Here is a 24,761-nt window from a genome sequence, read left to right on the forward strand (position 1 = left end):
GATCTGTATAACTTACAAGACAAAACTTAGCGTTGCTGGATCGAAGAGTAAGAGAAATATGAGATGTACCCACATGTTACCACTTAGAAATTATGGGCAGAGCTAGATGAAAATACCAGGTTTGATACCTGCAGAGCCTCAAAGATGGCTTTCCGGTACATGGACTGTTTGTTGTAGGTGGGCTGGTGGAAGGCAGATGAGAAAGAGCTCAGAAGCATCAGCTTCTCCACACAAACCTGCAAAAAAAAGTAAGAAAGTGTCATCAAGATCAAAAGGAAATGCCAGAAATGATTTGTGAAAAAACCGGTGAAACCGCTTCTCAAAATGTCCTTGAAATCCTTTATTAAGGTCATTTGGTGTGCAGCAGTGAAATCTTTTTTAAAGAAAGATCTCTCAAAAGGCAAAGGGCTTTGGTGCCATATATCTGTCTTCTGGGGGGCTTCTAAAGAACAATGTCATCTTCTATCAAATTGAAGTAAAAAATCAAATCCGCTCAATAAAGTTTCTGCTAAGAACAAATGAAGTGTTGAACACAGAATAAAAGTAACATTATATTTGTCTATCCATTATAGATGGATTTAGACTAGTGGAGCTTGGGGTGTTAAACGTTAAGCTATTGCATTAAAAGGCCAAATTACTTCCCTAAAGACATCACTCTGTATTTGATCTGTATTTGATCATTTATTAAGGGGTTCCTCAATAAATCCACTCACCACTGAGAACTTGCCGTCTCCAAACCACATCACCCAGCGAGTTCCGTCTGCAGCTCGACTTCGGCCGCTCATCAACCAGGAGACGATTCTGCCGGGCCACCAAGAGAAACCTCGCAGCTTCCCGAACACCAGAACACCGATGCCAAACCCCCGGTCATCCTGTAGCGCACAGAAAAGAAGGTGAGTCCAGTTTTAACCTGCACACGTGATATTAGATGATTTACTAATTCAAAACAGTAATGTCCCAAATATATACATATATATATATATATACACTGTATATTTTGGGTCCAAAAGGTGAAATGTAAAAAAAAAAAAAGGAACCATTTCTTCAAGGCCAGAAATTGAAAATTCCAGTACAAAGTTATGACATTTCTTGTGATTAAGGTCATGGACTGAAAGCTCCTACTTTTGTGCTTTGACAATTGTTTCCCATTTATTACTAGATTTACTAGACAGTTGCACCTTTACACTTTACAGAAGAATAATGAATCACCTGGTACTCTATCTCCCTGGGCGTGGGCCTTTCTCCACTGGCAACTGGCTCCGGTGTCACAGCAACTGTTGGTGAGGCGGGGGCTGTTTGTTGTTGTGAAGGGGGAGGGGCTGGGCTGGCTGACTCCTCCTCCTTCTGACAGTCGCCTTCTGATAGATCGTCCATCATGTTCATCTCCGCCTCTCTGTACGCCCGTCGCTCTGCCTGTGAGGAAAAAACAGAGACCATTTTATGTTACTTATGTATTTTAACATGTGTCTTTGTCATTTTCAGCTTGCTGAATTGTATATCTATCCTTGCAGAACTGTTGGACCTCTTCTTTGCCTCTATATGTAGTTAAATACAGCACAAAACAATAAAAGGCTACACAAGCAGGGGCACTGTGGGACTTACACTCCAGTTTAATAGGCATCCTTTGAGCTACTTAAAATTAAAATTAAAAAGACCAAAAAAAACACTGACTCTCTTATCTATTGTATTGTCATACTATGAACTCCTGCACTATGTTAGTTTTGCCTACAGTCAACAGGCTGACTTTTTTCAAATTTTCCTTTTGGGGAAAACACCTCTGAATAACCGCCCCCACCAGAGCTGAGAGATTACTCATCAAGTAAAAATACAAAAGATTTACAAGCACTTCTCAACTGTGAAGATGTGCCACTCTCCTACATGTTCATATTATTATAAACTGAATATCATGACTACCCATTTAAGTTGCTCGGCTAAAACAAACAAATACCACCCAAACAAATACCATTACAACGACAACTTCCTCTTCTACTATAAATCAATCAATCAAACTTGATATCCCATATTATGTTATGGAACAGAGTTTTAGTAGCTATTTACCAACTAATTTAATGTAATCAGAGGGGCAGTCTTTTGTTGTAGTGGTATTTACAGTGTGCAATGAATGTCATTGAATATAATGCATGTTAACAGTCAACATGCATCTAACTGCCATTTAATTTGCAGGTACGTGTTTTAATTAGATGTAAATATTATGCCAACATATGATTATAAAACCCAAACGTGTAAAAGATGAAGTACAAAATGTCAACACTGAATTGTCGTTGTGTCTGTCCTATCAGCTGCAAACCGTCCTCACCACGTTATTGTCATTGATCATGTTTGACTTAATTAAGTCTGAGGGCATCGTCCCCTCATGTGTGTTTCCTCAAGAGTTCCTCAACCTTTTTGTTTTACTCCTGTTGGTCTGCAGGAACAAACACTGTCCTTCAAGGAAGGCCTACATAACTGATGTTTCATGTGGGTCTCTTCAGCTGAAGTGGTGGCTGCTCTAGATCAAGGACTCAATGCCCCGGGCTGTAGGAACAGTCCTTTAATTGTTCCTCTAAACAGGAAGTGAGTGAGGAGAAAGGGTGCGGTGGGGGTTCAGTGGGTTCAGGAGAGAGAGAGAGAGAGAGAGAGAGAGAGTGAGAGACAGTCAAACAGTAAAAAACTGAGGAATGAAGTCAGTTTTTCTACTTTATTACTGATTGTCATACTACAATACTGATTTATCCTAAAGTGTCAAGTTTCGGAAATTGTTTCTCGCATCGCACAATAGTTTGGGAGATTAATACCACTCTTAATTTATTTCTGTAGCATAAAGACTGGAATCAGGGGGGAACAGCCAGCTCTATCTAATTAAACCTACCAGCACGTCAAAAGCTTACTAAATAATATGGGATATTTTGTTGGTTTAATCTGCACAAAAACAGAAGTGTAATACAACTGAACATGTATGTAACATGTTCATTATTAAACTCTAGAGGTGCTGTTTGATTGATGTTGTTACCTTTTGACCGGCTAAGCTAGCTCTTCCCCGCTGTGTCCAATCTTGATGCTAAGCTAAGCTAACTAGTTGAAGCAATAGCTTCATATTCAATGGACAGACATGAGAGTGGAATCAATCTTCCCCTCTGCAAGAAAGCAAATAAGAGTGTTTACCAAACTTGGACTATTCCTTTGAAGAATTAGAAGTGATAGTATTCAATAAGCAGCGAAATAATCTCACTGTGACCCAGATGTAAAAATCCCACGACTCCTTCAGAGCATTTCTATGACCTAAAGAAATGTGTCTTCTTACTAGAGATAACTATTTGGTTTCCACTCTGAAAACCACCACCTAGCATACTGAATGAGTGGAACAATTCCTTGAGAAAAAAAACAGAAAGCAGGAAATAAACGTGTGAAGAAGAGGAGGGATGATGTCATAAATTGGAAGTGGAAGTGAGCCAGTAAAAGTGAGAGTGTCAGGTTGTGACAGTTCTCTCCTCCGTTTGACCGCGAGGTTACAAGTTCACTCTTCCCCCCGCTCCTGTTGACCTTTCACCTCATAAAATCCTCATCAGCCTGTTACACAGATCATAGACAGACCACACACACAAACACACTGGCCAACACACACACATACTCATTCAACTCTTCCCTAAGGGAATCTCCACATGTCGTCACTAGTTTCTAAAACATCTGGGATGAACGAGAAGTCTGGATTTATACTTCCGACAACCGAACTGAAGTGTCTGTGTGAATCAATACTTAATGCAAACTGTGATCAGCTTTGTACTGTGTATACTGTATATAATGTATATAGTATGTATAATTTAATTGGCAATCACATCCCAAAGTCAATGTTTGATTGACGTCTGATTGATATTAACTGTTAAAACAGTGTACTGTGGTTAGTATGTACCAGTATATAGTTTGGATTTGGTACACATTGAAAACGTTTTGATGCAGTTACATAATTAACATTGACTTTAGAGTTAAAGTGACATCAGCATGCTAATACGGTATTCTAATAATTATTTTAACCTGGAAGTTTCTTTCACAATGTCGGTGGCTTGTGTTAATAAAACTGCCGCTCTTGTAAGGTTTCATTATTTTGTGTGTTTTTTTGGACTGTGATTATTATCTATGAATATCTTTATTATTAATTCTACGTGCAGATTTTAAACATGTACCTTTTAATGTTTCAGAGTGTTTCTTTTACTATTTGTGTTCTTGTTGACCTAAATTGCTTCATAAAACTAGTCAATATTCCTACTTGCAGCATTAGGGACGACATTTTCCTGCAGCAATCATGAGTTTCATCTCGCTCACACTTGGTTGTTGTGAGTGAAATTTGATAATCGCCGTGGACGGGATCATCTCATAACAAGACTTGCACCTGACTGGTGTTGCTATGAGATATCAGCCTGAAAATCCTGCCTACTGGATGAAACTGTGTTTGTTGCCTGGCAACATCAGCTGATGGAAACACTCTCATCAGGAAGCTTTGCTGCTTTCAGGGCTGCGAATGACTCACTGATGACAAACACATCTGTATTCATCGGCTTGGGTTTTTGTGAAAGCAACACTCTGAGGGTCAACTTCATGCTATCGAAGAGGGGTCCTTAAAAAACCAACAGCATGCTGCTCTTATCGATAACTGGAAGGCTTCCACTCATTCAACTCTTGTGCTACGCTGCTGAGCGTTTCTTTGAGCTGAATATTATGTCTGCTGCCAAAAGCTCAACACACTTCCCGGTCGTTATTAAATGTTGTGTTTGCTACCTATTGGGGCTAATGAGTGGCTAAATTAGAGCTGGTGTGGGTGATTAAGTCAGTAAAGGAAACAATAATGGCAATTAAAACTACCTATTAACAAAAGTTACAAATCACACAAACCAAAAAGTGCACACAGACATACTGTCAGTAGCTGTGACGTACAAAGTAACGTTGTTGTCCCACAAAGGATGACCTCCTTAAATCAGGTCAGTTTCATAATTACTAAGTGCTAAATCGAATGGACACCAAATTACAGAGAACAATGTTCAACTGTTTCCTGAGACTGAAAACTATTCAGGAATGTAGTTGTGTCTTGTGTCCTTGTCCAGAACATGAAGGTCAAAAACATTCGAGCACTGAGCTAAAAACCATATTACCTCCTAGCATCTACAACTACCCAGCGTCTGATTTATATGATCCTTTGATTTGTGCACACCAGAAGCTTCTTATGAAGAGCATAGCCGACTTAAATAGCAAGAACACGGAAGATTTTACAAATCATAAAGTTTGTTTTAGAAAGGTCTGTAAGCCCAAAAATACTGTCTCCTTACCTTGATATTATAAATATATAAATATATATATATATATATATATATATATATATATATATATATTATAGGTAAAAAGGAACAAAAAACTATATGATGACCGATTTTTAAGATGCACAATTTCTAAGAAATAACGTGAGCAAAAAAAGATAATATTCTTTGAATATAAGAATTGAATTGTTATTGAAGTATTGTTATCAGGACTAAAATTCACTTCTCTCTGGTGTAAGCTAAAGTACCTCACACATTCTGTATATTTGGCGTTTCTGTACTGCAATATCTTGTCTCTCATTGGCCAACAACTGTGCAAATACTGATACAGATTGGTGAGCAGCAAAGATCAGCAGATATGAGCAGTCATGACATGTTTGTAGTGTACAGCACTAACATGTAATGTCGTGCATGTTTCACATTAAATGAAACATGCCAAGGTATATTAGAGTTGTTGTTGTTTAAAATGCATGAGGAAAATACAATTTTAAAAAGTGATCGACGGAATCGATTGTTGTTGAAAATTGAGGCAGGCAGAAGAAAGCAGGACAAATAAAGGCAGGAGGGAGCAGAACGACCGAGAGAGGTTGTAATGTTGTGAGTTACGACTCTGAACTTTGACGAACCCTGTGGCATGGTCAGGGTTTTCACTCTTAGTGCGGCCCCTTGACTCCTGACTCCTGACCCAACGACCTCGCCAGGGAGCTATTTCTGAAAACCCCACCCCCCTTTGTGAGCGTGACTGACCGTGACCTCGAGATGAACCCGACATTGGTCTACACACACACACACACACAACCAGTAAAACTAAGAGCACCGTTAAGACCCTCTCTCACATTGTCAATAGCCAACACACCAAGTGGCGGCTCTTTCATTAGCATCGATCGGAGCCGAGGGACACATTAAAGGAACACAACCAGTGGTTTTCCATGGCGCTCCCCGGGGGTCTCTTATAATGACATGGGCCGAACAACAGCTCTCTGATGAATGTTTAAGGGCACTTCAAACATGTTTGAACTGATTGTAGCATAATGATCTGGTGGCCGGGTGTTATTTTTCTAATTATCAACATATGAGAAGGCCATTAACGTGCCTTTCCAGGCAGTGGGAATTGGTCTATCTTGTGATGTTTTAAAAATATTAACACAGCTTTTCAACACTTTTCTGGTTGGCAGAAGAGTGTAAAACGATTCAAATGCTCTCTTTCTCAAATAATACAAAACCTGATGTTAACCATGCAGCTTTATACTTTGGCATTTGGTATTTATAGCAGTGGCACCACATCTTTTGTTCTGTGTGTTCTGTTATTATAACATTAGAAATATCATGCCATGGTAGTTGACATGATGACCAAGACAGTATCAAAGTTTTCAGATGATTTAAAAAAAACTAAATGCAAAAAAAGTGTACGTGTGATCTTTATTTATTTTTTTACTTCTGTACGTTCTACGTAGCAATGATTCCTAACTTTGGGGTGTATTTCCTCAACATTATTTTGCTTACTTTTTAGTCTTCCCTCTAATCTTTGCTTGTTATCTTGTAAATAACTGAATAACATTGAACTTTTTTGGTGGAGTAACGGTTTTGTCAAAAGCCCAAAAGGTTGGGACCCAATGTGTTCCAATGTGTGTTTTCCAGCAGTAGCATTCAGAGACAATTCAAATGAAACAACCATGAATTTAGCCCCTGAGTTAGAGCTGGTATACGTGGGCATGTCATTTGAGCAACACTAAAAGGTTTAGTGGGTGTTAGATTAGAGATTCATTTGCATTCCATTGCTGCCAGTGAATTAGTGGGAAACACTTTTTGCTATTTTATCTGAACTGCTGTCTTCCCTCGAAAATAATAATAATAAAGTAAACAAAAAGGACCTCTGTCAAATCCAATCAAACTCTCTCAAAAACTCTTTCAAATCTTCATTCTTCGTGCAATTTAACACCATTTTACTTCAGCTAACATAACAACAAACATCTTGCTTCACTTCCTGTTTAAAAAAAACTAAAATACTTAAGTACACATTCCCTCACACACTAGAATTCTCTGCAACACGTGCACACATGTAGGAGGAAAGAAAATGACTTACATGCCGGACATGCAATCCTCCCTCCCTGGATCTCTTTCTCTCTGCCATGTTCTTCGTCTCTCTCTCTCTCTCTCTCTCTCTCTCTCGCTCTCTCTCACCTCCTCCACCTCTTCCTCTGAGTGTCTCCACGGCTAAACTCGCCCTCAAGTCTTCTTTACCCTCTGCTGATTGGCCACAGCAGTGAGATGTGTAATGTACTGGATCCTTCACCTAACAGATGTTTAGATGAACAACACACACCCATACCCATAGTTGACAAGGCAATAGGATGTGTTCAGGTAAGGACCCCACAGCATGTCACATGAGACAGTTTAGTCACAGAAAGAAAAACAGTGAAACTGACAGAATGTCTATAATCTGAATGTGTGGAATAAAGAGGTGCATTGAATATTACTCTGGAAAAGATAATTTACAGCTATACTAATTCACTTTTGTGGGCCACTAGAGGGCAGAAGAACTCAAAATCAAGCTGACAAACACGAAAGCTTGACATAAAAATTGTATAGTCAGAAAGTAGTCAAAAGGCAACATTGGCGAGTCCTATTTCTTTTCACCTGAGGGTCAAATAAACAACACGCTGCTTCTGGAAATAAGCCTGTGAGAGTTAAACCACAACAATGAGCTTAAAGAGGTTCAAAGAGCTACATAGCTGCAGAGCTGGTGATCCTTTTCTGTGGGGTCATCACTGAAAGTAACACTTTTCACATTACAGGTAGTCCTTTAATATCTTGTTAATGTACAACCACAGTGATTACAGAAGCTTCACGAAGGGGTTGATTGTCGTGGTACCAGCTAGTGTACATAAGGTCCAGAATAGTGGAATAATGCTCAATGGGTACATTTTGGGATGCACTCAACAAACCATCATTGGGGCTCTTGAAGGAAAAGGGTTGAAATGATGAGACGGCATTCACGTCGAGAGGAGCAGAAGTAAAAATGTGGAGTTTAGATGACAAGCCTTTATTAATACCATGGCTTGTAACGAGAGCTGCAACAATTAGTCGAATAATCGATGAGTTGAGCAAAAAGCAAAGATATCAAACATTTGCTGGTTTTAGATTCTCAATTGGGAGAATTTGTCCTTTTGCTTTGTTGTATTTGACCATTTATAACATATTTCTGTAGTTTTGTTCTGTTTGTCTGATAAAACAAGCGATCTGATGGTGTCACCTAAGCTCGGGGAAATAATACATATTTCTCTTTGTTTTATGATATGTTATGGATTAAAAAAAAGTGATTAATCAATCAGCACATCAGAAGGGAAAATGTTTGTTGCAGCCATACACTCAATAGCTGATGTAAACAAGGCTAAATACATGTAAATATAATGAATGTAAGCGTTTATGTTATAAAAGTAGGGGTCCCTTTAATCTGCTAGTTTGTAATATATTTGTTCATCATTGATCAGATCTTAATGCAGAAAGTTTCAGAGATTATGTGTCGCACATCATACCGAGTGGTTAGAGGTGAAAACAAGGTCACAGCTGAGAGCGTGCGCTGTGCGTGACAGCGCCAAATTTAATCAGCTGAAAATGAGGTTACGGCAATGTTTTTCCTAGAGGGAGAAGAAAAAGACCCCACTCTTTAATATACACAGTACACTATAGCCTCAGTGCTTACTGTTTATTTTCTTTGCTGTAACTTTAGACACAAGTAAAAAGATGGCAGATTTTTTTTTCATCCCAAAATTGGAAAAGGCTTTTCAGAGTGTACGAGGTGTCTTCAGACAGTTAGATGACAGGCAGTGGGATGGGATGTTGACGGGGGTGTTAACAGCTGGCTGCAATTCAATTTACACAGAGCAAACACACGCACGCACACACGCACACACACACGCACACACGCACACACACACACACACACACACCTGGAGCTGGTTAACCTCTGTCTTCGTCACTGATTTCAACTTGTTCTCTCCTTCAGTCCAACACACACGCACATGTGCACAGACTTTCTCTCAGTTTTTCTTCCTCTACTTTCACTCCCTCACTTTGTCAATATCTGTCTCTTTCCTGGCTTTACACCTCAGTTAAGTCTCTTGTCTGGTTTCTGTCTATCTTCACTCCTGCCTTCATTTTCTTGCCTGCTCTCATTTGTTTTTTCTCAGTTAAATAATGAAATAGGTTTCTGATCACATGAATGAAAAGATACACTTATTAATAATGCTTTATTAAAGATTTAACCAATGGTTCACACTCTTTTTGGTTAAAAAAAGGTGTCTAGTTGTTGTTAGTTCTACTAAAGGTTGAACACCCTCTAAACGTCTGAGATGATTTCATTTTAAATATTGTTTGAGGCCCAAAGAGGTTAAATGATCCAATATTTCACAAAGAAAATTAGTTCAAAAGTGTTAAGCAGAACTTCTCTTCCCTTCCCAATTACTCATCTCACGACCCCTCAGATGTATCTTGTGACTCCTCATGCAAAACATACATCTTGAGAATATAGTATGTGAGAAGAAAGGAAAATAGTGTCGACAGGAAGTCACACATGCGCTCTCTCTCTCTTTCTCTCTTTATGTGGTGTAAACAATATTTAGATCCACTCCTTGAGAAAAAGTACTAATACCACACTGTGAAAATCTTGCATTGAACTGTACTTCAGTAAAAGAACCAAAGTAAGTGTTCTCAGCCAAGTTTACCTAAGCAGCAAAAGTAAAAGATGTGCAGTAACATTGTCGCTGTCATCGTTTTAATCGTATACAGGATGCTTCTGGAATAGTATCAGTGCTGCATTACGGCCTGTTCAGACAGGAGGCGCCATTTCGTGTAGTTTGTATTGTTGCTAAGCAACCACCGAATGAGTGCAAAGGTTGTAACAATGTAACACAAACCATGAACAGTATGTTTATCTAATAGTTTATAGAACAGTTTAAATGAATGAAAACAACTTGTCCAGCACTAATTTGCCTTCTGCTGTTTTCCGTTCGAGTCACGGTCACTAACAAACTACTTTTGGTAAAGTCGGCTCCTTTGTCTGATCAGGGCCTTAATGTGTCTGGAGCATTGTAATGCTATAGATGTTTTAAGTTGTGTACAAAGTACAAACTATTTTGAATTTGTACTTGCCTGAAGGATTAGTGTTTTATAAACCCTCATATTTAAGGCCTCATAACTAACGAAGAACTGTTGTTGAAGGCACGTCAAAGATTAAATGTATACTTACTAAATATAGTCTTGATCAAAACTAAACAGCTTTTTTTTGTTGCTTTTGCTAATAATGGTTGTGTCCATCAAAAAGACTGAAACAGAGCAAATTGAAACAAAAAAAAGAGGAAACTGCAGTTGCACATGCTCAGTTGGTCTTTCAGCCTTTTCTCTTCCTCTCACACACTCTTACTTTACTTCACACACTCCTACATCCCTGTGTTTCAGCCAACACGTCTGTCAAACAACCTGAATGACCACACACATCCTGTCTCTGTCACTCTCTGTCTCTCCCTTTCACCGTCTCCTTATGCAAACACTTTCTTGCATCTACAAACATTTACACACACACACACTCCATCTCAGGGGCGCACATTCATACAGTGCCATTTGCTATATATTCCCTAGTACGGCAAACAATCTCCGTCATGGTTTTTTTCTCCGTTTTTTTTATATGCTTATTCTACATAAACTATTAAAAAACAATTCAACAAAATTAATAATTTGGTATTTTCTTTGGTATTTCTGTCATATGTGCAATAATACCCACTGATTATTTTGTACGTTGATGTCTTACAACGTCAAGTTTATATTAGATGACAGGATACGACATACGGGAGCTAGTTTAGGTGCAAAATCCGTCAAAACTGATAAAGGGAGCACATCTGCAAGCCGAGTGAGCAGTCCTGGCTTTTAAACATAAAAGTGGCAGTAAGAAGTGTGTGTGGGTGTGTGTGCGTCATCTAATACCTAGTAACTAGTGAGCACAAGGACGTAAGGGGGGTGCTAGGTGTCTGCTCTGCTGCGTAACCCGGGCTACAAATAACAGAATAGTATATTCACTCATAATAACTGATTATATTTGCAAGCTGTAAACACAGCACTGACATATTATTACCTTTTAAGTAGCAATGATGTACATGTCAATAGGTTGCTCATTAACACATCCAGCACACATGGTGGAACATTGTTATTCATTTGGAGTTGTGTTTCTGGTCACCTGATAAATGTTATTGAATATTTAATCTCTTTTAGCTCTGTTTTTGGTCTCCACCAACTATTGAGGAACATATCTGGCTCTTTAGCTGCTAAATGCTCCACTATGTTCACAGGTTATTCACTAACTTTGCTACTGTCTGTTGTCTGGTGCTGAGCATGTCGTGTAAAGTAGGTGTTACAAGGTTCCTGCTGTAAAACATAGTATAATAATATAATAATAATAATTTCAGTTTATTATTATTATTATATATATATATATATATATATATATATATATATATATATATATATATATATATATACATGACCTCACTGGTACTTCTGACAGGACTGTGGGGGATAAAAAAAGGTTTGGAAACCACTGTTTTATAGCAATGATAAAGTGCTGAAATGTACCACTGATGCACTCAAGGGAAATGCACTTCAAAATCAACCAATGTCAAATTATTTAATAAAAGACAAATGGTGCATTACAGCCACCGAAAGGCAAAGCACTATTTCACAAACACAATCTATCACCAGCCAGTTGTTTGTCTGTATGAAAGCGCACTCCCTTTAGGTTGACACAAAATGTCAACCAGAACGTGCAGTTAAATCAAAGATGATAACAAGGTTGACGAAATATATATTCAGATGTCTGATAATTAATAATAATTCCATATGCTGAAGATGTGTTCCAACAAATATATCGGCAGCCTCATAACATCATCGATTTGTCCGATCTATTCCAATAAGACAGACCAGTGTGACAATGAACCAGCATGCACCAGGACCATCGTTGATTTGATCTGTTCCTGCTGGGACTTGTCAACATGTCTTCAGTAAATTAGGGCTGTGACAGACATCGTGTCTGCAGGATTTACCGAGTTGAATTTAAGAGTTTACGGCTAAATAGAATATCAATTAATACCCGTTTCAAAATATGATGGAAAAACCAGTAGGGAGAATATGTCCAAGAAGTATGTATACTTATACCAGCAGTTTATCACAGTAATTCCTAAAGATTTAATGAAAACAAAATCGACCTGGACCCAAATAAACGGTATAAAATTGATGCATGGATTAACCAATTAAAAAAGATGAATTTACGTCTAGCTAGAACTGACACTTGCCTAATTATGAGTTGATGAGCTTCATAGCTAAGTAGCTAACAGTAGTGACTATGTTTGCTTCACTTCTGATGGTGCTGACTGAAACTCCACCAAAAAGAACTGAACAGCCTCTTGCGTGCAAAATCCAGCGCCGAAATGATGGCACTTTTAGTTTATTGGTGTTTAACGTCTCCAGATAGGCGGCAATCTGATACAAAAACATTTCATAACTAACTCGATTTGGCAGACGAGAGAAAGACTTTTATTCTTTTCAGAAAACTGATTTCAATGCTTTCTAACATGTTTCAAGACCTGCAGATAGTGACGGCGCTAACTTAACCCCCAATGTAAACTCAGAGCCTACAGGTGGATGCTGGGGTGGAGGTGGAGCTTTTGAAATGCTCCATGAACAGCAGCAGCGGTGGCAGCAAATGACAGCATCATTTTAAAGTGAGCGGTGTGGCAGCCGGCATGCAGCAGACGAGTGAACATAACAAAGCCATGATTGAATGTGTGCAGTGGAGATATGTTGCCGTGATGTCATGTGAGCGTAGTCAACTGAACTATGCAAATAACCTTCAGTAGTTAATCATTATGACTGCTGATTTTATTTGCTTAAAATGAACATTTAACAAAAATAAATAAATAAAACAGCATATATCGAGTTCCCTAATACAATTAAATTCAACTGCTAATCATGACAAGATGTTTGTGCTGTATTGCCCAACACTAAGCACAGTGTGCTTCTGTTGTGAAGGTTGTTGATTTGACCGTAACTTGACTACTCAGTAGTACAGAGCAAAAAAAAACAAAAACAGCTTCTACTTTATTTTGGTTGCTTAACAATACAAAGCCCCAATCTAAAGATCCAATTCAAAATACATTAAAAAACAAACGCCATTAGGAGTGTTTACGGCCAGTTTAATCTGGTCGCTGTGTTAACTTGAGACGTCTTATTCTGATTGGCCTCCAAAGAAAAATAAAAGCCTCCATCTTATTGTAGCTACACAGACTGAGACCTGTTTCTCTCCCACCTCCATCTTCCAGCGGCTGAGCCATTCTTCTCTCTGTCTCTTGCTGATGTGGTATGGATCTCCGGCCTGGAAAGTCACTCTGGGGACTGGCCTCCTCCGCAGCCTGCCAGTCTCACCCTGCTCATACATACACACAGAAAAGAAACGTGTTATATACTTTCACATTAATCTGCTTGTACTATGAGATGGTTGTTCTTCATTTTTGGATGTAAAAAAAAACACATCAGAAGTAGGATGGCAACTGCTTTTCTCACCTCTCCGGGGGAGTCACAGTTGCTGTCGTCTGGCTCGTCTGCAGGAGAAGAAAAGTTACAGGAAATGGTCCATTTGTACAGATTTAACAAGAGGTTTAACGAGGAGGTAAAGTCATGGTTTTCTTCACTTTGCTCCGGCATCCAAATTTAAAGTCGAAATGCCCTCAAACGCTGCAATCTGAACGTTATTTGACTATTACAATTTAAGGTAAACTGACATCAAGTCCTCTTCAGAACATTTAAAAAATCCTTAAAGCATCTAAAATGTCAGTAAACTAGCTGTTGTGGAATCCAAAGGCTTCTGTAGATTACAATTAGACATTTTAATCACTGAATAAATGAGCAAAGTCATATTATATTAAGAATTATATGACTTTGTATTAAATCTATACCCTTATTCTTCTCGGTTTGCTCTAGTTTCCGACGCCCACGCTTCTTGCGAGGAGAGAGGGAGGGCTCCGGCTCCTCAGGCGGGGTCGGGGGGGCGTTTACACAGGGGTCAGAGGTCGCCATCTCCTGGGAAACAGACGGAGCACAGTCTAGGTCTGAGAAAATTGCTGCTGGCCCTGGTCTGGACTCATCAAAGGACTCCGCAGACATAATAACCATACACACACACACACACACACACACACACACACACACACAAGTATAGGCCTTATACACACACACACACACGCACACATATAAAACTCTTGCATACACACACAATCAAAGAGCTACTGCAATACAAGCACATACCTATTAGTCTGCCCTTGTTAGTACAATGCAGAGCAGGTACGTCCAGCAGAGTGTCTGCGTTGGATCAGTATAATAAGCACACCCCCCAGCTCCCATTAACACACACACAAACGCACACTAATTAGATGAGATGGGGAGTGCTATTGATGTTGTTAACCATGCTAATGATTAATGAGCACACAAACCATGTGTGCTAAATGACGTTAAAATTACATATAATGTCAAATAATATTTAACGAACTAACTTCAGAAAATCAACAATTCTTGTATGGTTTTAAAATGTTATACATTTCAAACAGAAGTATTATGTTGACACTTGAGATGACAGTACACGGTTTATTTAATTATCCACTCAAACAATCCCCTGTGTATACTCCCGTCTCTAATTCAATGGTTTATCCATTAGCTTACCAGCATTAATGATGCTAAACTCTGATCAAGTGTCAGCTCTGAAAGGCCAGCAGGATCTTAATGTGTGTGTGGCTGACAGGCCAACACATTTTATAGATGGGTAGTTAGAAAGTGGAAAGCTGGGGTGAATGTCAAGCTCAAAGGCTGCGCTAACGCTAGCTAGTGCTAACAAGCCCACAGAGGCTGTAATGAGCCGGTGAGAAGGGCTGTTAAAAGGCAGAGAACTCAAACAGGGACTAAAAGGGCCTTGGGCCAAACTTAACTGCACCATCACCCACTTTTTAAAGTTTATCTTAAACCGGAACAAGGTTTTGATTTTGATTTTAGTGCCCAAAACATCACACCAAGACACCTTTTCGTGTTTATTTTTGCCTTAATGCTTGCGTGCCCAAAAATAATTGTAAATAGCTTTGTGCATTTAAAAGGCCATTTATTTGCCACTGCCTCCACCCAGTTCTGAGCGTTAATGCAGGTGCTCGCTCTATAAGGCAGCTGTGTTTTTAACTTCTCCAGTCTGCATATGGATGGCAGTACAGCCTTTCAGCTCTCAATTACATGTTGGTGTTTTTAACTAACAGCAATGCACTTTACAGTATTACAGAGCTGGCAGCCCACAATGCTTTAAACATATTGTGCTGTAGATAAAAACAAGATTATGACTAAGTCTTTATCAACTATCATCAAGCATATGTTTTAACTATGTACAAATGTATATGCGTTCAAATGAATAGCAGAGATTATTGCATGTGTGAAAAGCAACATTTGAAGTTGGGACAAACATTGAGAAACAGAAGTGAAGTGACTTGACTGGAAAGATTACAAAAAAGATATTTCTGTTTATCGCATTTCATCCATAAAATCTCAATAAACTGCAGGAAACATAAAATACACTTTCAAAATAAATAAATCAAAGCAGTTAACTAAATTATGTTGAAATCAACGTAAAACTACATAAAATTCAACCGGCAGGTTTGAAAAAAAACCAAAATACATTTGGGACACCTTAACGCCGCAATAAATTAGCTCACACAAATCTTTAAACTGTACAAATAAAACAATCAAAAATAATGGCATGAATTAAGATGAACGTTTCTTTAACATTAAACTAAAAAGAGCGCACCACTACCAGTGTCTTTGATGTGAATGCATGACCTTAACATTTATTGTTTTAGCCCCGAAGTTAAAGCTGCATTAAGCAATATTTTACCATTACAGAAGGAGGCTAAATTATTTTGACACTACATCAGCTCCTACGGCTAACTTTTAAGCAAACAACTGACTACTTACACATTCAGCAGAAACAGAGGAATCTGGACTTGCAGTCATCTTTTTGGCCACATGTCGAATGTAAATTCAATTCAGCTCCTGAGAAAAATATCTGGATGTCTATATGTTCAACGTTTCTTCAGCCACTTGGCCTCTCCGTCATTTTGCGCCAAACAGAAAATGTACACCAGTGTGAGCCAGTTGTACACTTCCCTTTACGAGAGCATGTGCATTGGTTGGGTTTCATTTGGTGAACCAAAACTATGACCTGGATGCGGCTGCAGACTACAGTGTAGATTCACACTACGGCGAGTCATTTCGTTTCATTCAGTGTGACTATTTAAGGTATTGCTTAATGCAGCTTCTAAGTTGTATTGAGATAATTTACCTTAAAAGATTTAGACACAGCAAACTGTTAAATACATTTCCAGGCATGGACTACATTTGGCAGTTGTTGTATAGAGAGCTAGACTCACACACAACCACAGACAGTATCTCCTGCATGTACACTGGTGGTTTATGTTATCATTTACCTCCTTTCACATCTCCTTCCTCACTTCCTCTTTGCTTACTATCTAACCTCCATCTTGAATGACAGACAGTGTGGAAAGTACTCATTTCTACTGACTCTAAGCAATCCAACCAAGTGCAGTTTTTAGGGTTGGATGAAACTGTGGTGATACCCAAGGGGAGGCTAAGGAGGGAACAGGATGTAGCAAACAATAAAACAATAGTAAAATAATAATAAAAATAAGCAGTCCCACTAATACAGCATATACATGCATAAAAGGCCAACATGTTTTGTAGCTGTTTCTAATTTGACAGATTGAAGTAACACATGCATTTTTACATCAGTTGTTATTATTAGTTCACATCACAGCTTCCGTGAATCTCGGGAACATTCAGTTTTGGACATGTGTTAAACTCTCAGTTTGAACCTTGTCCTACTTGTCAGACAAAAACACAGCAGCCTCTAACTAAATAGTAACATTAACTTCTGCAACATATTCCATCACACGCTATATCTTAAAGCTCAATACTTCTACATACTAAATTATACTACATCTATTTTAATGATATGTTCTGTGTTTGTTTCAGTTTTGCTAGCTAACACTTGTTATTCCTCGGGATAGCTGATATGGCCATGTTGGCAGACGTAGCTATCACTAGTTGCTAGATTAACTGAGGTTTCAAGCTAGCTATTAATATAATTATTTATTCTAAAGAAAATAAAGATGAAGCCAGAAACCTTACCTAACAGTGGTGGAAAATCACAAACAAGTTCATAAAGCATTTGCCTCAAGATTGCTATCTCTAATGATTATTTTTCCCATTTCCTTGCTTAGTCTACAGAAGTATGATTACCTCCAAAGAGTAAAAAAGGGAAGTGGTACAGAGCGTAAGCACTTAGCTACTCTCAGTTGCCGGTTCATCAAGTACACTTAGCTAAACATAAGGTTGTCTACTGCAACAGTCCTGTAACAAAATCATGTTCAGTGTTGTTTTTAAACGGTTCAGAGTGTTGTAAAGTGTTGATTCAAATGTATGGTCATTTTGGAGGCTGCAGTGTGTGTTTTATTAACAGGTGTTTCTGTTAAGGCTGCAACTAACCGTTATTATTAATGTTTTCCTTGTTTCTGTGATATCTCACAGTGTGAACAACAAAACAATAGCAAGAAGAAAACACAAGACAACTTTTTTTAAACACTGGGTACACTAATTTAAAATTGATGACTGAATCTCCATTAGGATATATATTAAATACATGACAATAAAAAAGAACATGTCTTACTTACATTATTGGAAATGATCTCGAACCCTTTAATTTGTCAACTTTTACAGACAACAAACATCTCTTAAAAACAGCATTGTCAGATGCTTTTGAGCGCAGCTGCCTTAAATTAAAGCACTTATTCCATGTTTAATTATGATCTGGAAATAAAAATGCGAAGATTGTTTTCTCTTCAGACACAATCAGACACTCAATTTTGAAAAGCCAGCTTATGAAGGGGAAAAGGCTAGAAACTCTTAAAAATGCAGAAGATCAAATCTTATCTAACTACTTTTAGATATGTATCTGTTACATTACTTTGAAAACCTGGATAACGGCAATGATTTATATAAAGTTTTTACATTCTTATGTAATCCAACTTCCTCAACAACCTGAGTTTAAGTGATCTGTTAGAAAATATAATCTGTTTGGTTTGTAACATAGTAAAGGACATTTAAGCTGGTTATTACACTCTCAACACAGGCTTGGTTACTTGCAGCATTAGTTGTCAAATAAAACACATTTTAGACCCAAGACAGTTTATTTTTATGTGACAGGCACTAGTCACGACACCATTTGCTCCGCTGCAAAAACGATTTCTAGCATTTCTCGTGACTATTGAGGTTTGGGTGGAAAACAGAAAACACCAAAGAAACCACACTGAGCTGCATAAATGCCAAGATCAATTCAAAAGCCCTGGTTATTAAGTCAGGCCTAAGATCTTAGGTTTCACATGACAGTTCCAGTAATTATACTCTGGATAAAATCTAGTTATTAGAGTGCATACAAAGTTATTATTTATATCAGTTGACATCATAACTAACTGTGGTGAGGAGATTTTCATGTAGAAGCATTAGGCTACATAAATGGTGGGAAAGTTACCAAAATATATCTCTTTAGTCCTACTGTAATTCAAGCACAACACACAAAAACCACCAGCTGCACCACACATAGTTCTGGTGGCAAGAAAATAGAGAGAAACAAGGTTAGAAAGAAAAGAAGAAAGACTGACATCTAACTTAAAAAAAAGAAAGAGCTGCCAGAAATAAATAAGAAGCAAAGAGCGTGAGAGGAACAGTGATGGAAGCTTAAAATAGTTATGGACCCTGAAGCTTATCCACTTAACCATTAAAGTATCACCATTACTGTAGTAACGTGCGTACAGGCAAGTATATGTGTAAATGTATCTGTGTGAGAGTGTGTGATTACTTGTGTGAGAGCTGAACAAGAGAGTGAAGCAGAGAAAGTGAGGCTCCCACTCTCTATAGTTACTGTCACCGACAGCTCCACCCTGAGCTCCACACATTGGCTCTATTTTGGGTACACTGTGTGTGTGTGTGTGTGTGTGTGTGTGTGTGTGTGTGTGTGTGTGTGTGTGTGTGTGTGTGTGTGTGTGTGTGTGTGTGTGTGTTAATGGTGAGGAGGCTCCTGTCTGTTCCCCAACTACTAGTGGTAATAATACTGCCATTCTATAAATGTTAAAGCGCAGTGAATCTCTGCTCCTGGCCGGAGGAAACGCTGCTCCTCCGACTATCTGAGCTTCAGAGTGCAGGTCAAGGCGGCAGCCAACAGGTTTTACTAATATTACGATAGTCCTACTTATTCTAGTAGCAATACTTCTACTAATACTACTACTGTAATTCTATTCAAACCAATATTGTGTTACGATCAACACTACTATGACTACAACTGCTGCTACTACTACTTGAACAACTACTTCAATTACTACTACGATTGCATGACTATCATTGCTGCTACTATGACTAAAACGTCTACTACTACTACTAGTACAATTACACTATCACAACTGCAAAGACATTAAAAACTACTACTACTATTATACTTCTATTAATACTAGTGCTACTATTGAAGTCCTACTACTGCTGCTCATAGTACCAATACCACTACTATTATACAACTACTGCTATTGTTACTACATGTATATAACCACTATGACTGGTACTACTACTTCTACTATTATGCTATCACAACCAGTATTATATTAATACAATTATCACTAGCACCAATACTACTACAATGAATAATACTACTTTCTTGCCTCTCTTGTCAAAGCTCAGACATCAAAGCATGATCAGACCTGCTCTCCTGCACACACACACACACACACACACACACACACACACACACACACACACACACACACACACACACACACACACGTATTCCTCTCTGACTGGTGTAGTTTGATCAGCTATATTGACTTGATGATTTGACCACAGAGTTCAGTCAGCACTAAGACACACACACACACACACACACACACACACAGGTGAGCAATAAGAGGATGAATGGAGAGAGAAAATATGAAGGAGAGGAGCTGCCAAAGACCTGAAGTTTTTGAGAATGAAGAAATATTGTGTTTGGTGTCATTACAGTAATCATTCAGTTTACTCACAGATCATAACTGCTAGATTAAAGGTGATTGGAAAGTTGCCAGCTCAATCCCCCAGAAGTCAAGTTAACACACAATGAAGTCTGTTAAAACGTTCACCTTGTTCAAAAGTAACAGTATTCAGTTCGCAACTTTCAACATTTGCTCATAAACATGCATATTTGCCATGTAGAGAAATCCAACAAGAGTCCCTGTGCAGGTCTGACTTTCACCTTCTGCCCATGACAGACACTCTAGTTTTTATACTCTGTCATTTAAAAAGATAAAGGAGCAGTGATCAATCAAAATATTGAACAACTACATAAGCAATCTTTTTTTCCAACATGCCCCTTTTTGTCGTTTCTTTGCATGAATGTTTAAGGTTTAATCTCTGGCAACCTTTGTTGTCTCTTCCATATTAATTTGACGAACAGACTCTGATCCTGTCTGATTGTCTGACTGCTGAAACTTGTGGTCCTGTCTGACTTATTTTTAATGCTGTTCTATCTAGCCATTATTTTGGCAAGAATAATGTTATTATAACTCAAAGAATTTACGAGGTTTAGTTTGAATAAATCTTACTTTTTTTAACCTCAGCTATAAGCAAAGTGGTAATAGTTGGAGGATGGAGCCAGACAAAATGATGAGAAATGAAGCTGGCATTACATGTTGAGATACAGAATGTATTGTGTGTTAAATCCTATCAAACACTCAATGCTGGTCAAAAGTAAATAAAAGTGTCAATGTTACACAGAAAAGCAGCAGAAAAGCAACCAAAGAAAGATGTTGTGAGGAGGCAAGGGCTCTGTCACATTAACTGTCAAACACACTCAAATGTGACGTCATTGAGGCAGCGAGTGTGTCCTCAGATTTATGAAAAAACTGAGCGAACAGCACCTCAGCATGTCGCAGGTGTGAGTGCATAAATGTGAAGCAAAGTGTTCCTGGAAACAGTGTATGTTTAACATATCTTTTCAGGATCGACAGGGGGAGTTTGTATAGGTGAATAGGTAATCAATCACTCTGCAGCATTGTGGAGTATGAAAGGCTGACGACAGCCCATAATTACAGTACTCACAGGAAGCAGCTGTTTGCGTTTCCTGCCGGGACGACCCACTCTGCGCTTGGTGCGGGGGCTCGCTGGTGTCCCTTCCTCTGGACTGTCATGGTCTGCTCCATCTTCCTTCTGGACAATTACAGGGAGGCAACATCAAACACTGAGTCAATTGAATGAAGAATAGATGATGATGACGTGATTCAAAGAGATGTGGTGAAGAAACATTCTGGGGCAGTGGCTGGAAAACAGGATCAAATTAATACAATAACTAGGGTACCTGCAGTTCTTATGAAGCCAAATGCCACATGGTTTATGACCTTTTCACTAGAAAACAAAGTTATATTGAAGACCATTTTAAAAACAAACTAAGAACTCAAGCTTTAAATGTCTGCACTATAAAAGACAAAACTAGTAAATTATATGTTTGCAGACATGAAATCCAGATGTGTTTAGTAAACCAAACAGGATGCATGTCATACTACAGTACTTCTAGACCTCCTCTGGATTGATTTGATTGAAGTGTGGAAAACTCCTACACGAAAAAAAAATAAGACATTCAATTTAAATTGGTTGTGTCCCAGACTAAGAATTGAGTCAAATCTGATTGGTCAAGGCTTGCCCGTCGTCAACTGATCGCCAAATTGTTTTCGTTTTAACTGTCGTTTCAGAATAATGGACAGCCTGTTTGTGAACAGATCCATAAACCGAGAGACGTTGTTTCAGCCTGCTTGCTTTTCGTGATTTTCCCCCAGCTGATTTTAGAGAATCTTTCCTCAATTTAAACAATATCTGGTCCTCTGATAGTGGTGCATTCTTATGCGAGTAGTCTGAATAATAAATTCATCATATGATTTTGAAGCAGTAGCCTTCTGTTGTTTGTTGAATCGACTTTGAGATTGGAGGTCGAATCAGGCTCCTCAGATAAAATTGTCAACAATAATAATTGATATAATTATTTGAGGTCCTAAATTCCAGAAACATTTTTGAAAAAAGGTCTGTACAAACGTAAGGGATTTTAACGTTTCGTTCGACGGTATAAAATACGTCAGTAAATAGCCCACTCTTGCATTTCGAAGCTTTAACGTTTCTCTAAAAAGCGGTTGCTATCAAGCGTCTAAAAGAGACGACAAAACATCATCACACCGACTAGTCCGTCTTCACAATTTAGTTGTTGATATTACTAAACGTGGTGTAGTTGGTTTAAAGTCTAACGTGTTTACATCTGCCGTCTACATTCATTGCTTCATTTGTAAAGATTATCTTGCTAAACAAATAGTCTAAGTATTCATAATGATGTCGTAATTATAAAAGCTTAATGCAGACAAAAGAACCAATCTAAATTTAAGAGAATGAGATTTCTGAGTAGAGACCTGGGTCCACAAATCACTGTTTATTTGCCCCACTGACAGTTAGAACAAAGGTACCGAAACATCCACTCATTCACAATCAGATATGAGTCTTCCTTCTCAGAGCTGTAAATCTACTCTCTCCAATTAGTAATCTTTGGGTAGATGCACCCCCCCTCCCCATAATAATTCCCTCACTTTCTATTTTTACATCGGCTCTGGGCAAGATTTGAGTAGCAGATCTGTGCTAAATTTCTATTGGACACAGGAGCTCACATGTAAGAGCTAAATAAAATAAGCAGCACCTGTTGCATCTTCAGTTAAGCAGTCAAATCATTCATTTTGTGAGATGCCTGTTACTTTAAGAGTACTGTATTCTAGCCAGGAGACAGGAATTTGTCAGCCGTGCTGATTTTACTTTTTTATTCATATTTGCGCTCTCCTTGTGCCGACACTCATTTGTTGTGTGAGAGACTGCCAAGTGCCGTTTGATAATAATACCTGCTCTATTTCTTGACTCTCTTTTCTGCTGTAATCATTACGACCTGACTCTCTCTCTCTTCTGCTGGACTCTCTGTTTGCGGTGGCAGTGGAGTGGTTGCTAAGGTGCAGAAAACTGCTTAGCAACTGTCTCCAATGGGGCCGCCGTGCTGACTAAACATTTTGATGTCACTTCCCTGACGATCAGCACGGCAACCAGCTAGAAAGGGGTAATGGCCCTGCGCCTTGTCTGCCTGGTGTGCTGTCCATATGCCTGTGTCACGACGCTCACACATTTTAACACAGCAAGTGAACTCAGTGCACAAAGCAAAAAAAAAAACAACTACAATTTGGTCAAATATAAACCGATAGAGCAGAGAAACAAATAGCCGTAAAGAAAATATGGCAACACACACTGGCCAATCTGTACATCTTTGGTCTATTTCTGTCTCCCGGCAGGTTATTTTAGGCCACTGCAGTTGCTAAGCAACCAGACTGCCAACCAGGCGGGCAGAGGAGGATCCCATCAGCGGCAGACAGCTTGTCCTCTTTCTTTCTTCCCAATCCCTACAGTATGTCCTCCTCTCTCCCTGTCTCCTGTTTCCTGCATCTCTCTCTTTTCTGCTTTCTTCCTGTATATATATATATATCAATCTGTTACTAACTTAATTATCAGACGATGAAGCTGTCAACACTTTATTTCTTCTAGATTCTGCCTCCATACAGATTTGCATTTAAAGCACAGCAGATGTCACTTTTTAGCAACCCTATCATTAAAATAATGAGTATTTGCACATTTATGTGCATTTACACATTCAAATTCACACGATGACAGACTTTTAATTACACGAAAATGGACAAATCCTAAGCATAATAATGTTGGACCGCTAATAGTCAACAACATAGTGTCAAATACATCTTTTGGGTTGAAGAAATGGAATAAACAACACGGTTATAATACAGTGTTGCTTACACAGATCCTCCATCACATCTTTTTACCATCTTCAAATTCTCTTTGTAGTTTGTGTCCAAAGATTTACAAGGTTCAACATAAATGTTTTTTTCCCCCATACAAATGTTTTATTTATTAGCGGTTATCAACAATTAAGACCAAAATTATTTTGTCATGTTTAAACTTTATTTAAGTAAATGAATCCATCTTGTAATGCCACCCAACTAAACTCCTGTTTCCAGAATAATTGAAAAGCATGCTTGCGATTCAGATCATAAACTTTGTCTGCGAGGGGGTGTGCTTAATTTTAAAGCTATACAAAATTATTAAAATGTATGGGCTTAAATAAGGGTCAATGACTTCTCTGAGTGCAAACCATCCTTTAAAGCTGAAAAGCAGAACGTTTTGGATATTAAGGTTACAATGTCTTAACTC

The 24,761-nt window shown here is 38.5% G+C and overlaps 1 protein-coding gene across 9 annotated transcripts in view; it reads right to left on the minus strand.

The window, feature by feature from the left end:
* Positions 1–24,761, minus strand: part of LOC117727236 (DNA (cytosine-5)-methyltransferase 3A-like) — a 45,769-nt gene that overhangs the window by 14,581 nt on the left and 6,427 nt on the right. For 3 of the 9 annotated variants that reach the window (XM_034527398.1, XM_034527400.1, XM_034527399.1), the window contains exons 3-9: positions 21,570–21,677; positions 14,303–14,426; positions 13,911–13,948; positions 13,657–13,773; positions 1,210–1,413; positions 714–872; positions 129–236 (exon numbers count right to left, since the gene is read on the minus strand). In XM_034527398.1, the coding sequence (XP_034383289.1) occupies positions 129–236; positions 714–872; positions 1,210–1,413; positions 13,657–13,773; positions 13,911–13,948; positions 14,303–14,426; positions 21,570–21,677 (858 nt within the window). Of the gene's footprint in view, positions 1–128; positions 237–713; positions 873–1,209; positions 1,414–7,386; positions 7,479–10,551; positions 10,604–13,656; positions 13,774–13,910; positions 13,949–14,302; positions 14,427–17,582; positions 17,695–21,569; positions 21,678–24,761 lie in introns of those variants that run through there. The other 6 variants (XM_034527401.1, XM_034527403.1, XM_034527404.1 and 3 more) reach the window with 4 other exon arrangements.

This window comes from Cyclopterus lumpus, chromosome 24 (genome assembly GCF_009769545.1).
Source record: "Cyclopterus lumpus isolate fCycLum1 chromosome 24, fCycLum1.pri, whole genome shotgun sequence".
NCBI lineage: Eukaryota > Metazoa > Chordata > Actinopteri > Perciformes > Cyclopteridae > Cyclopterus > Cyclopterus lumpus.